The sequence below is a fragment of the Pseudophryne corroboree genome, chromosome 8, assembly GCF_028390025.1.
Source record: "Pseudophryne corroboree isolate aPseCor3 chromosome 8, aPseCor3.hap2, whole genome shotgun sequence".
Lineage (NCBI taxonomy): Eukaryota > Metazoa > Chordata > Amphibia > Anura > Myobatrachidae > Pseudophryne > Pseudophryne corroboree.
This window is the reverse complement of record NC_086451.1, coordinates 461,532,351-461,547,107: the sequence shown is the minus strand read 5'-3', so window position 1 is coordinate 461,547,107 and position 14,757 is coordinate 461,532,351. Positions and strand designations below refer to the sequence as shown.

Below are 14,757 nucleotides of genomic sequence, written 5' to 3'. Positions count from 1 at the left end.
TACCCGGAACATACTGGCGGGGGGAAGGGGGGGGGGGGGGATTTTTTTTGTAAAAAAATAAAATAAAATTAAGCTGTTTATCCATAAATATGGAATATAACCCACATGGCTTTGGTGTGTGTTGTAGGCTGATAGCCATTTGCTTTAAAGCTTCTTTACAAGCTCGTGTTACAAACCTCGGATGGCGTGCACATATTTCTAAGTTCATGGCTCCACAATGTCCAGAGCTGCAACTCATTAAACACTAATGCATTCAGGATTATTGTAATGTGATTTAGAAAGCAACTTTCTGATTGTTCACAAGTTCTTTAGGGTTTATATTACAACAAAGAAACTTGATTAAAGAAGCTTCTCAATAGCCTGCGAATCTAAGTCCTCTCTTAATCGTGTCTTTCCTGAAAGGTCAAAGCACGATTAACCTGATTAGTGCTGCGGTCTTGGAAGTGGGGGCTCGTACGCAATGTAAGTTAGTATGATCTGCTATACTGGGGTCTAACATTGTTTCTTATATAACACAAGTATTTATATGGTTTCCCTGAGTATAACCTATCCTCCCAACCTTGCATCCAATCTGATCTGCTGCTCTGGCTCGAGTGTTCCCTCCAGACTCTGATCCTACATTCAGTCTGATCATCATCCTCCCGGCGTCGGATTCACGCAGGACTTGGATTCTATATAAGGCGCTGCCTTTTGCGGTTCTCTGCTGTACTAGCTGTGCGGTGTCCACAAGTGGCTGTACTCTATAGTGACTGTATATAGGGGTACACCGACCACACGCTGCTGTATGCTGCGCTGTAAACTGTACTGTTTGGTGCACATTGCCCTAGTGCGCTTTGTTCACATGCATCTATAAGCCCTGTGATCCACGCTGTTTGAACCGAGCTGTGAGTTCAAAAAAGAAAAAAATGTATAGATCTATTGTTTGTACTGTTCTGTGCACTGTACCCCAGTCACGGCATTTTGGCAAATCAAATCCATAACCAGACAATGAATCAGAGCCAAATCCAAATCAGTCAGGAAAAACCAGAAGAACTGGACTGATTTTGATAGGGTAACAAGAGGTCTATTTACAGTACATTATGTGGTCGGTCACAAAGTTCATCATGCAACTGGAATACATAATATACATCTCCCAGTCACAAAGCTCAGAGCTCTCCACCAATCACAATACAGGAGATACAGCACCAAGCTACATCCAACAGACCCCTCCACCAATCACAATACAGGAGATACAGCCCCAAGCTACAATCAATAGACCCCTCCACCAATCACAATGAGTGCACAAATACGTCCCACTGTACAGAGCTCTCCACCAATCGCAACGCATTACATAAATTCCTATGCCATGCTGCACAGACCTCTCCTCCAATCACAGTATATAAAAAATCCAAAGCCACACTTTACAGAGCTCTCCACCAATCATAATACAGGAGATTCTTCCCCAGCCACCCCCCAATAGACCCCTTCAGCAGTCACATTACAGTAGATATTTCCACAGCCACATACTGCAGCTTTAGCCCTACACCACATTTCCATCCTCCATTTCCCTAGGCCTATTGCTGCAGGTATTGTAGCTTGCTTCTACAAAGTTCCAGAGGTGGAGAGAGATACAAAGACCCTCCTCTCCTTGTTACCCCAGGGGCAGGGTTGGACTGGCCCACAGAAGTACAGGGGAAACCACCGGTGGGCACTACTGCCTGGGGGCCCACCGCCCGCTCTAGGGATCAGACTGTGCTGTTACTATTATCTTGCATGCACTACAGTATTTACTGTATATATTTATCTAGGGGACCAACACTTGCAAAATGGTTAGGCAAACCAATATGGTGGCTGGGCACACCCCCTCTAGAGAATGGCTACACCCCTAAACATGGGCCCCTACCACCGCATTCCCCCGGTGGGCCCTACATACCCCAGTCCAACACTGCCCTGGGGTTATCCTCTGCTCCCGCTGACAATGTTGGAGGTACTGTAGTCAGATACGTGCTCCTATCCTCCCCACACCCTAACGCCCTGTAATGGTTAGCATTACTCTCTCACAGCACTGAGGTCATGGGTTCGATTCCCACCTTGGCGCCAACTGTGTGGCGTTTCAATATTCTCCCGTGCTTGCGTGGGTTTCCTCCCATAATCCAAAAATATACTGGTAAATTAATTGGTTCCCGACAAAAAAATGAACCCTAGTTAAGTGTGTATATGAGCATATGGGCCCTCATTCCGAGTTGATCGCTCGCTAGCTACTTTTTGCAGCCATGCAAACGCATAGTCGCCGCCCACGGGGGAGTGTACTTTCGCTTTGCAAGTGTGCGATCGCATGTGCAGCCGAGCGGGACGAAAAAGTTTTGTGCAGTTTCTGAGTAGCTCTGAACTTACTCGGCCCTTGCGATCGTTTCAGTCTGTCCGGTCCTGGAATGGACGTCAGAAACCCGTCCTGCAAACGCCTGCGTTTTCCCTACCACTCCCTGAAAACGGTCAGTTGACACCCATAAACGCCTTCTTCCTGTCAATCTCCTTGCGAACGGCTAGAAGCATTGCACAGCAACAATGCTGTTTGTACCCGTACAACGCGCGTGCTCATTGCGGTGCATACGCATGCACAGTAGTAACCTGATTGCTGCGAAAATCGGCAGCGTGCGATCAACTCGGAATGACCACCATAGTAGGGAATATAGATTGCAAGCTCCACTGGGGCAGGGACTGGTGTGAACGGGGAAATATTTTCTGTAAATCGTTGCAGAATATGCGTGCGCTATATAAATAACTGGTGGTAATAATTATTCCCGTAGCAGGTGGCTGGTATCGGAATAATGGCGAGCTTCAAGCTTGCCACACCAGTATACAGTAAATACAGCATTGGTACAGTAATAAAGAGCGTTATATGAAAAGCTTGCAATAAATGCCATAACCCACATCAGACCTAAGAAACGTGTACTGTAGGTATCAAATCAATCCTATTACTCCTTTTAGCATTCGCTTGGGCAGCAGTGAGTGCGTCTTTTAGATGTAAAGGGTTAAAACAAACCCCCCCTGAAAACCAACGTGTTTGCCTTTAAGTCATACATGTGACTGCATGTTGAATTTTCCCAACATAAAGCCTGAGCTTCGCCATTATTACCTGTGTCCGCAGCTGCTGGATTTCCGTCTCCAGCTCTTTGATTCTCTCCTCGCGTTTCTGAAGCTCGGCCTGCGCCTCCTGTCTTGCTGTGAACTCCTCGTCGTACTGCAAAGATCAGAGGAGAGAGTCATCGTTTCCAATAGACCCCCTGCGCAGAATGTACAAGGAGACCTTTAAATGTGCCACTTTGAACAGGTCTGAGAAATAAGACTGCGGCATAAGCAAGGCACTCCGACAATAAAATGACTCTCCCTCGTTAGTCTCATTAAAGCGGTGCCTGTATACATGATAGTATAAATAGTAGACGAGCCCCCATGAACACAAACTGGTGGATACAGTCAATTCATTGTTCTAGGGCAGAATCATTAACGCTCATTAAAAGACAACCTAGTTTTCAGCTCTCTGGATATATCGGAGAACTACAGTACTATTAACGGTTACATTAACATTGCATTACCACCTTACCGATATATGGCCCTCATTCCGAGTTGTTCGCTCGGTATTTTTCATCGCATCGCAATGAAAATCCGCTTAGTACGCATGCGCAATGTTCGCACTGCGACTGCGCCAAGTAACTTTGCTATGTAGAAAGTAATTTTACTCACGGCTTTTTCATCGCTCCGGCGAACGTAATGTGATTGACAGGAAATGGGTGTTACTGGGCGGAAACACGGCGTTTCAGGGGCGTGTGGCTGAAAACGCTACCGTTTCCGGAAAAAACGCAGGAGTGGCCGGAGAAACGGTGGGAGTGCCTGGGCGAACGCTGGGTGTGTTTGTGATGTCAACCAGGAACGACAAGCACTGAACTGATCGCACAGGCAGAGTAAGTCTGAAGCTACTCTGAAACTGCTAAGTAGTTAGTAATCGCAATATTGCGAATACATCGGTCGCAATTTTAAGAAGCTAAGATTCACTCCCAGTAGGCGGCGGCTTAGCGTGTGTAACTCTGCTAAATTCGCCTTGCGACCGATCAACTCGGAATGAGGGCCTATATCCGCTGGCGTATGTATAATTGGTGCACTGTGTGCGGAACACACGGGCCCCCAGGGGGCGGGGGGGGGGGCAAACCTCACACTTTGCACCCATTATTTTTAATACCCTCCGGAGTCCCACGGAGCAGCTGCAGCACTGCATAAATCATTAGGAAAATGGCGCGGCACCATTTTCCTGGTGTTTCGTGCATGCGCAGTAGAAAAGTCACTGGGAAAATGACTACAGCGCATGTGCAAATGTGAGATCTGCACATAACCCTCCCTTCCCCATAGCCTAACCCTAACTCTTCCTTCCCTGCAGCCTAACTCTAACCCTCCCCCCCACAGCCTAAACCTAACCCTGCACTAGCCCCACCCTCTTTCTCCCATGATAGCTACCCATTTAGATCTCACCTGACAACTTATTGCATAAATGTAGAGGGGGTCTATACTTTTATTATTCTGGGTGAGGTGTATCAAACCTTGGAGAGAGGTAAAGTGTAGACGTTGCCCACAGGAAACAATAGGCTACTACTAACTACCACTTCATAGACTGTGTTAGAGAAAGGACGGCTTATTGGTCCCTAGGGCCACCTTGTCTACTTCATCTCTCCCCCCCTCTACGTGTTACGTCATGACACTGTGTTACACTTATCAGAATAAATGCGCTTTTCAGATATTAGCCAGAGAAATGAGAACATCGCGCAGCTCCGATACCGTGCATAGCTTTACACTCAATACGTTGCCTCCGTTGGACGCTATTTTGGCGTCTGGGGTTACACTAATTGCCTGAAAATAGCTTCTATGAGGTGTCATGGAAAGTATATTATTCCTATGTTAGCCGGTTCCCCCCTATGCAAAGCAATAAAAAGAGAAGAGAGATTTTATAAGAAATATAGACATATAATCTACTGATGTTTTTTTTTTTTCTATCAGTCCTGAAAATTATTTTAATGGCAAAATAGGGTTTTTTTTGTATTATTATTTTTAAGCGTCCTGCTATAGCCTGGATCATATAAACCCTGAAAACTCACATTTACATCCTTTGCAACTCAGGGAAATAAGACATTATCATACCCTTTCATCCAGTCTGGGGACACTGGACCACGTGTATCATAGCCCAAGCCTAGACGTTTCAGTCGCTGGGGTGTTACTGCCTTTCACATTTCCCAGTGGCCCTGGGGCGGTGTCTAGCATACTACTATAGGCTAGAAGACACGCCCCAGGGCCACTGGGAAAATTCAAATGCATAAACACCCCAGCGACTTAAACGTCTAGGCCTTGGGCTGCGCGGGTGCGGATTAAAAAATCGACAATGACTAGGTAGACAGATGAAAGGTCGACATGATCAAAAGGTCACGTGAAAAAAAGGTAGACACAAAAACAGTCAACTTTTTGGGAGGGGGGGGATTAATTTGTGCTTTTAAAAATACTTCACCCAAATTTGTTGAAATACGTCCCCTTGCAGGCCCTCTTTGCTCGCCATGCTTCGGGCGCGGTTACTAAAAGTAATAGTTTGTGGCATGGATAGTAAAATGGAGAAAAAGTAGCAAAAACATGAAAAAACCCTAAAAAAGGTGTCAATATTTTTCACGTCGACCTGATGACCCCGTTGACCCTATGGTGTCAAATTATTGACTCTCAAACTTGTAATTGTTTATCAACCACCTTCCCTTCATAAGTACCTTATTCGTTATAATTAAAACATCTATGCTCAAACATGGATAGCCTTAAAACCTGGACTGTTAGGTTAACTTGAGGACAGAGTTCAGTTACCACTATACTACGCATAAAATAGCGCCCCCTACACTGCGCTCTCGCTTCATTCTGGACAGCTAAAGGGTTTTTGAAATAGTGCAGAGTTGTCACTTTCCCAAACATCACTCACAAGGCTGCTTAGTGTGTATTGTGCATTTGTGACACACGGTGTAGTATTTGCCATCAATACAGCAATAAAAAGATTTAAAAAGATTTTTAGGGATAAGATGATAAATTGATTCTGTTACGTTCAGGATGTGACATCAGCAACACCTACGTAGCAGTAAATAGACTATCACCCTTAATATACTCCGGTATTTACGTAGCAGATCTTAGTTAAAATAACACAACATAACGCCCAACTTAGCATCGTCCTAATACATCAACATTGACCTTTGTGATCCTGACAAGGGCCACGTTAAAACGCTGCCAAACATCGATTCCAACAGCCAATCAATAGCTGTCTCCAGCCTCGGAGGAAAAAAACTGCCTTTCCTAAAGTGTCCATATCACAGAAAACCAATTGTCTAGGATTTAAATGACCGTGATTTATGGATTCACCTTCTTGGAAAATTCTGACGCTTTCTGTTCGCTTTCTTCAACTTTTGCTTTATCCACCAAGGAGTCTGCAGAGACAGAAGCACAATGTCACATTGTATCAGCGTCATACAGTGTGGTGTTACTGTAATAAGTGTGTCGAAGGGACAGTCACTAGTAATAATCACTATCCGGCAGCAAAGTGAGAACTGCAGAGGGGTGATCAGATTAGGGATATTCATATCTAGATTACCCCCCTCCCCGTTACATGCACCGGTGAAGGGTCAATACATTGATTTGAACAACTGCAATGTTTTACCGTTCAGAGAGGCTTGCATAGGATCATCAGTGGGAGGGCATGCTGACCCTTATTGTCCCACATTGGAAGATGTTGGGGGGAACATTTTTTGTTTGCGTGTCATATTGTATTATAATATATATATATATAGCAGAGGTAGTACGGGCGGCGCTCATGCAGACTCAGCAGCGTAAATAAAACAGGTCACTTTAATTGGCTTCATTAAAGTGACTTGTCTTATTTACGCTGCTGAGTCTGCATGAGCGCCGCCCGTACTACCTCTGCTATTTACTTGGGATTCTGCATTTCCAACTGGGAAGGCACCTCAGCCGTTGTTATTATTATTGAGTGGAGTGCCGGACTTTTCCAGTTTGTGTGTATATATATATATATATATATATATATATATATATATATATATATATATATACACACTCACATATGCATATATACATACACACACACACACACACACACAATGCATCCAGAAAGTATTCACAGCGCTACACTTTTTCCACATTAATTTTTCCCTCAAAATTCTACACACAATACCCCATAATCACAAAGTGAAAAAAGTTTTTTTGAGATTTTTGCAAATTTATTACAAATAAAAAAAACTAAGAAATCACATGTACATAAGTATTCACAGCCTTTCCTCAATTACAAGCTCAAGTCTTTTTGAATATGATGCCGCAAGCTTGGCACACCTATCTTTGGGCAGTTTTGCCCATTCCTCTTTGCAGCACCTCTCAAGCTCCATCAGGTTGGATGGGAAGCGTCGGTGCTCAGACATTTTCAGATCTCTCCAGAGATGTTCAATCGGATGCAAGGCTGGGCTACTCAAGGACATTCACAGAGATGTCCTGAAGCCACTCCTTTGATATATTGGCTGTGTGCTTAGGGTCGTTGTCCTGCTGAAAGATGAACCGTTGCCCCAGTATGAGGTCAAGAGCGCTCTGGAGCAGGTTTTCATCCAGGATGTCCCTGTACATTGCTGCATTCATCTTTCCCTCTATCCTGACTAGTCTCCCAGTTTCTGATGCTGAAAAACATCCCCACAGCATGATGCTGCCACCACCATGCTACACTGTAGGGTTGGTATTGGCCTGGTGATGAGCGGTGCCTGGTTTCCTGCAAACATGACGCCTGGCATTCACGCCAAAGCGTTCAATCTTTGTCTCATTAGACCAGAGAATTTTGTTTCTCATGGTATGAGAGTCCTTCAGGTATATTTTGGAAAACAGACAAAGAGGGGGGGGGGGTGCAAATCCCGACCCCCAAATTCCCTTCCGCACACTGAGAATTACCTGTAACCATCCCTGAACCTATCTGGTAATAAAATTCAGAGAATTAGTCACAAATGTTTGCAAACACATGTTTAGCTGCTGGCCACTTCACGGCTTCTCTGATACAGCAGTCCTAACCTATTTTGGAATACCCCAGGCAGGCTGCCATGTGCTTTTTACTAAGGAGTGGTTTCCATCTGGCCACTCTACAATACAGGCCTGATTGGTGGATTGCTGCAGAGATGGTTGTCCTTCTGGAAGTTTCTCCTCTCTTCACAGAGAAATGCTGTAGCTCTGACAGAGTGACCATCGGGTTCTTGGTCACCTCCCTGACTAGGGTCCCTCTCCCCCAATCGCTCAGTTTAGACGGCCAGCCAGCTCTAGGAAGAGTCCTGGTGGTTCCGAACTTCTTCCATTTACGGATGATGGAGGCCACTGTGCTCATTGGGACCTTCAAAGCAGCAGATATTTTTCTGTACCCTTCCTCAGATTTGTGCCTCGAGACAATCCTGTCTTGGAGGTCTACAGACAATTCCTTTGACATCATGCTTGGTTTGTGCTCAGACATGTACTGTCAAGTGTGGGACCTTCTATAAACAGGTGTGTGCCTTTCCAAATCATGTCCAATCCACTGAATTTATCACAGGTGGACTACAATTAAGCTGTAGGAACATCTCAAGGATGATCAGTGGAAACAGGATGCACCTGAGCTCAATTTTGAGCTTCGTGGCAAAGGCTGTGAATACTTATGTACATGTGATTTCTTAGTTTTTTATTTTTAAAAAATTTGCAAAAATCTAAAAAAAAAAACTTTTTCACGTGGTCATTATGGGGTATTGTGTGTAGAATTTTGCAGGAAAAAATGAATTTATTCCAATTTGGAATAAGGATGTAACATAACAAAATGTGGAAAAAGTGAAGAGCTGTGAATACTTTCCGGATGTACCATTTTATAATATATATATATACATACATCTATACATATGCATATATATATATATATACACATATATTTATATATATATAGACAAGCGTCCAGAGATTTGGAGGTGCACTCATCCAGTAAATGATATTCAGCGACTTTTCTTTGTTCACAATATCTTTATTAGTAGAAATTCGGCCTATTTGGTCGACGTTTCGATCCTCAGTTGTAGGATCTTTATCAAGACAAGCTTCACTTTATAAACAATGCTCAAAAGCATCATATATTGATTTTCGACTAAATCAATATATCAGGTTCAGACAGTATCAAGGCTGCATGGCTAGTAAGGCCACATTCAAAAGTAGATTACTAATGGAGACAGCTTAGACAACTCAGTGGTTCACGATGGTGGTCAGGTCCTAACAGCCTAAGCAGCCTCACTGAGGCTGTCTCCACTAGTAAGCTTGTCTTGATAAAGATCCTACAACTGAGGATCGAAACGTCGACCAAATAGGCCGAATTTCTACTAATAAAGATATTGTGAACAAAGAAAAGTCGCTGAATATAATTTACTGGATGAGTGCACCTCCAAATCTCTGGACGCTTGTCTGAATATTGTGGGCCTACCCGACATTGGAGAACCCCACTAGGAGCACCCCACTGTTGTTATTTTCCTTGATGCGAGTGCAGGATTATACATGTTATATATATATATATATATATATACACACACACACACACACATACATACATATATATATATATATATATATATATAATATATACATATATACATATAGTGTTCTGAAATTATTTATGTTCCAACGGGTGGTCTTCTGTTTGCCGGCGGTCGGGCTCCCGGCGCTCAGTATACCGGCGCCGGGAGCCCGACAGCCGGCATACCGACACTTATTTTCCCTCGTGGGGGTCCACGACCCCCATAGAGGGAGAATAAAATAGTGTGGCGCGCGTAGCGTGGCGAGCGCAGCGAGCCCGCAAGGGGCTCATTTGCGCTCGCCAAGCTGTCGGTAAGCCGGCGGTCGGGCTCCCGGCGCCGGGATGCTGGTCGCCGGGAGCCCGACCGCCGGCCAGCCGTAGTGAACCCGTTCCAACAAATGGTTTACAAAAGATGGCCACATTTTATCGCAAGGCATGTTGTGATGGCACAAACGCTGCAATATTACCAGAGCGCCCTTTCATTGGCCAGACCTACTATGAAGGCGCTACAGTTTTGCGAATATAACTACTTCATATTGTACAAAAATATGACTCTCTATAATATACAGGTGTCTAAAGACAAGTTTCTGAACACTGGTTACATTGTATTATGGCCACTTACCAACCAGATGAGTGAAATCTACATCCAGTCTTCCTTTGTATTTGAAGTCAGGATCCATCCCGCCACATTGTAACACAATTTGTCCAACACATTCCTCAATTACTTTATAGTATTGTGGCCTGATAATGAATAGAACAGAATTGGGATGCATGGTTATAGTAGGTTAACACTGTGTCAAGTACTACTGTATGCACACAAACAAAAAATAACCAAATTATCACCGTGATAGACTATGAATAATCTTTGTATCCCCCCACCCATATCAGTCTGCTATTAATAATATACTATTTTATAGTGTCTTTGGCTACCATGGCAACCACAGTCACATGGCAGATTATAGAATGAGCAGAGATGTTTTGGAATGCTCCTCTGAGCATATTGTTTCCCTTGCATGCAGTTACATGTAGCAGAGAGACAGTTGCCTGTATCTGGCAGCCATACTTGTTTTGGCGCCAAAGAGAACAAGTATGGCTGCCAAATACAGGAAAGGTCAGATAGAACAGGTAAGACAAATGAATACATGCATGCTTAAAAAGGTATTTAACTTGCAGGCCAAGGAAAGAAAAAAAATCTATGTGGTATTACTGCTTTAATTAAGTTCATAACTTAATAAATCTGAATTTCAAGAAAGCTGTAAATGCATAAAAGGTCAGAGATTTCATCAGAGAGACATCTTTTAAACTTGTCAGTTTTTCAGGTAATTATTTTTATTCGATTTTTAGAATATCCTCCATTTATTAGCACAGATTTTCCTTTGTATTCGGGCACCTGACAGTTTTGTTCGCTGTTCACAATTTCCTACTCTCCCCTTCTGATTTCAGACCTCAACATTTGGGGACATTTATAAAAGCAGATATACTGATAGCCAGAAAACTCCGGCGGCGTCCTATCAGGATCTAGCTTTCATTCTTGAAGGGCAGGTCAGAAAATGAAACCAGGCACCTAATTGGCTGTTGCAGGAACCAGTGACGTCATGCCAGAAAATATTGGAGGACATTTATAAAATAACAAATGGGAGACTTTTTCCCCTTTCTAGGTAGAGAAATCCCATTATCTGAAGTACGGTGGAGACTTAGAGGCAGCACCTTATAATAGCGTGAAGCGTTCACATCTATTGTGATTTACAAGAAACAGGAAGAAGAAAAAATTCCAAATTTGGTTATTATGTAAAATGAAATTACAGTTCCTTCACCCATTCATCCAGATCAAATGAACCATTCACTAATGAGACAAAGCACTTCCATATGTTCATTATGGCTAGATATACTGTACGCTGCATAACAGGGCGGGGGATCTGCAATGATAACGGGGGCTACACTTTACCCGTCAGCTGCCATCCTCGTTGGAAAATGAAAAAAAAAAAAATGACAATAGTCAGGAAAGAAAACACTTGAGCTGAAAACTCATTTTATAGTAGGAAAAAAAAAAGTGTGTTAATCATTGCATACAATGCACTATCTACAGATGACTGTATCTGAATATTCAAAATCCACATCTGTCCCCTTTGTTACTTTGCAAATGTCTTGGAGTAAGGAACGTCGTTTTGCGACAGGCATTAGGCGTATGTGTGATGGGAATGTGCAACTGGGTCCTAGATCTGTTCTGTAGCTTCACAGCAGACAATAATAGTCTATAAGCGGGGAGTCGTCTTTATTGCAGGAGAGCTTACAACACTTACGGTACGCTCGTAACATGATTGCTTGTCTCGTTAAATATTAGGGGCTTAGGTTTAATAATTACACCTACAATAATCCCTCCAGTTCCATCCACACTGCTGCATTTGTCTAGTCCCCGGGGGGACCAACCGCTGTTTATAGATGTGGTGGCCTATTCATATGCTTTCTACATCAGATATTACATAGTGAAAGGCACCATTGGGCATAAGCCACACAACAAATAGATATAACTAGGCAGTGTGTTATATACTATATATATATACTATATATATATACACATACATACACACACATATATACTAGAGATGTGCACTTGAAATTTTTCGGGTTTTGTGTTTTGGTTTTGGGTTCGGTTCCGCGGCCGTGTTTTGGGTTCGACCGCGTTTTGGCAAAACCTCACCAAATTTTTTTTGTCGGATTCGGGTGTGTTTTGGATTCGGGTGTTTTTTTCAAAAAACACTAAAAAACAGCTTAAATCATAGAATTTGGGGGTCATTTTGATCCCAAAGTATTATTAACCTCAAAAACCATAATTTCCACTCATTTTCAGTCTATTCTGAACACCTCACACCTCACAATATTATTTTTAGTCCTAAAATTTGCACCGAGGTCGCTGGATGACTAAGCTAAGCGACCCTAGTGGCCGACACAAACACCTGGCCCATCTAGGAGTGGCACTGCAGTGTCACGCAGGATGGTCCTTCCAAAAAACACTCCCCAAACAGCACATGACGCAAAGAAGAAAAAAAGAGGCGCAATGAGGTAGCTGTGTGAGTAAGCTAAGCAACCCTAGTGGCCGACACAAACACCTGGCCCATCTAGGAGTGGCACTGCAGTGTCACGCAGGATGGCCCTTCCAAAAAACACTCCCCAAACAGCACATGACGCAAAGAAGAAAAAAAGAGGCGCAATGAGGTAGCTGTGTGAGTAAGATAAGCGACCCTAGTGGCCGACACAAACACCTGGCCCATCTAGGAGTGGCACTGCAGTGTCACGCAGGATGGCCCTTCCAAAAAACACTCCCCAAACAGCACATGACGCAAAGAAGAAAAAAAGAGGCGCAATGAGGTAGCTGTGTGAGTAAGATAAGCGACCCTAGTGGCCGACACAAACACCTGGCCCATCTAGGAGTGGCACTGCAGTGTCACGCAGGATGGCCCTTCCAAAAAACACTCCCCAAACAGCACATGACGCAAAGAAGAAAAAAAGAGGCGCAATGAGGTAGCTGTGTGAGTAAGATAAGCGACCCTTGTGGCCGACACAAACACCTGGCCCATCTAGGAGTGGCACTGCAGTGTCACGCAGGATGGCCCTTCCAAAAAACACTCCCCAAACAGCACATGACGCAAAGAAGAAAAAAAGAGGCGCAATGAGGTAGCTGTGTGATTAAGCTAAGCAACCCTAGTGGCAGACACAAACACCTGGCCCATCTAGGAGTGGCACTGCAGTGTCACGCAGGATGGCCCTTCCAAAAAACACTCCCCAAACAGCACATGACGCAAAGAAGAAAAAAAGAGGCGCAATGAGGTAGCTGTGTGAGTAAGATAAGCGACCCTAGTGGCCGACACAAACACCTGGCCCATCTAGGAGTGGCACTGCAGTGGCACGCAGGATGGCCCTTCCAAAAAACACTCCCCAAACAGCACATGACGCAAATAAAAATGAAAGAAAAAAGAGGTGCAAGATGGAATTGTCCTTGGGCCCTCCCACCCACCCTTATGTTGTATAAACAGGACATGTACACTTTAACCAACCCATCATTTCAGTGACAGGGTCTGCCACACGACTGTGACTGAAATGACGGGTTGGTTTGGACCCCCACCGAAAAAGAAGCAATTAATCTCTCCTTGCACAAACTGGCTCTACAGAGGCAAGATGTCCACCTCATCATCATCCTCCGATATATCACCGTGTACATCCCGCTCCTCACAGATTATCAATTCGTCCCCACTGGAATCCACCATCTCAGCTCCCTGTGTACTACTTTGTGGAGGCAATTGCTGCTGGTCAATGTCTCCACGGAGGAATTGATTATAATTCATTTTAATGAACATCATCTTCTCCACATTTTCTGGAAGTAACCTCGTACGCCGATTGCTGACAAGGTGAGCGGCGGCACTAAACACTCTTTCGGAGTACACACTTGTGGGAGGGCAACTTAGGTAGAATAAAGCCAGTTTGTGCAAGGGCCTCCAAATTGCCTCTTTTTCCTGCCAGTATAAGTACGGACTGTCTGACGTGCCTACTTGGATGCGGTCACTCATATAATCCTCCACCATTCTTTCAATGGGGAGAGAATCATATGCAGTGACAGTAGACGACATGTCCGTAATCGTTGTCAGGTCCTTCAGTCCGGACCAGATGTCAGCATCAGCAGTCGCTCCAGACTGCCCTGCATCACCGCCAGCGGGTGGGCTCGGAATTCTGAGCCTTTTCCTCGCACCCCCAGTTGCGGGAGAATGTGAAGGAGGAGATGTTGACAGGTCGCGTTCCGCTTGACTTGACAATTTTGTCACCAGCAGGTCTTTGAACCCCAGCAGACTTGTGTCTGCCGGAAAGAGAGATCCAAGGTAGTTTTTAAATCTAGGATCGAGCACGGTGGCCAAAATGTAGTGCTCTGATTTCAACAGATTGACCACCCGTGAATCCTTGTTAAGCGAATTAAGGGCTCCATCCACAAGTCCCACATGCCTAGCGGAATCGCTCTGTGTTAGCTCCTCCTTCAATGTCTCCAGCTTCTTCTGCAAAAGCCTGATGAGGGGAATGACCCGACTCAGGCTGGCAGTGTCTGAACTGACTTCACGTGTGGCAAGTTCAAAAGGTTGCAGAACCTTGCACAACGTTGAAATCATTCT

At 44.3% G+C, this 14,757-nt stretch overlaps 1 protein-coding gene across 8 annotated transcripts in view; it reads right to left on the bottom strand.

Annotated features, from left to right (window-relative positions):
* Nucleotides 1-14,757, bottom strand: part of DIAPH2 (diaphanous related formin 2) — a 1,435,719-nt gene that overhangs the window by 938,093 nt on the left and 482,869 nt on the right. For all 8 annotated transcript variants that reach the window (XM_063938356.1, XM_063938358.1, XM_063938359.1 and 5 more), the window contains 3 exons: nt 10,227-10,345; nt 6,406-6,470; nt 3,116-3,220 (listed from right to left, as the gene is read on the bottom strand). In XM_063938356.1, the coding sequence (XP_063794426.1) occupies nt 3,116-3,220; nt 6,406-6,470; nt 10,227-10,345 (289 nt within the window). The remainder of the gene's footprint in view (nt 1-3,115; nt 3,221-6,405; nt 6,471-10,226; nt 10,346-14,757) is intronic.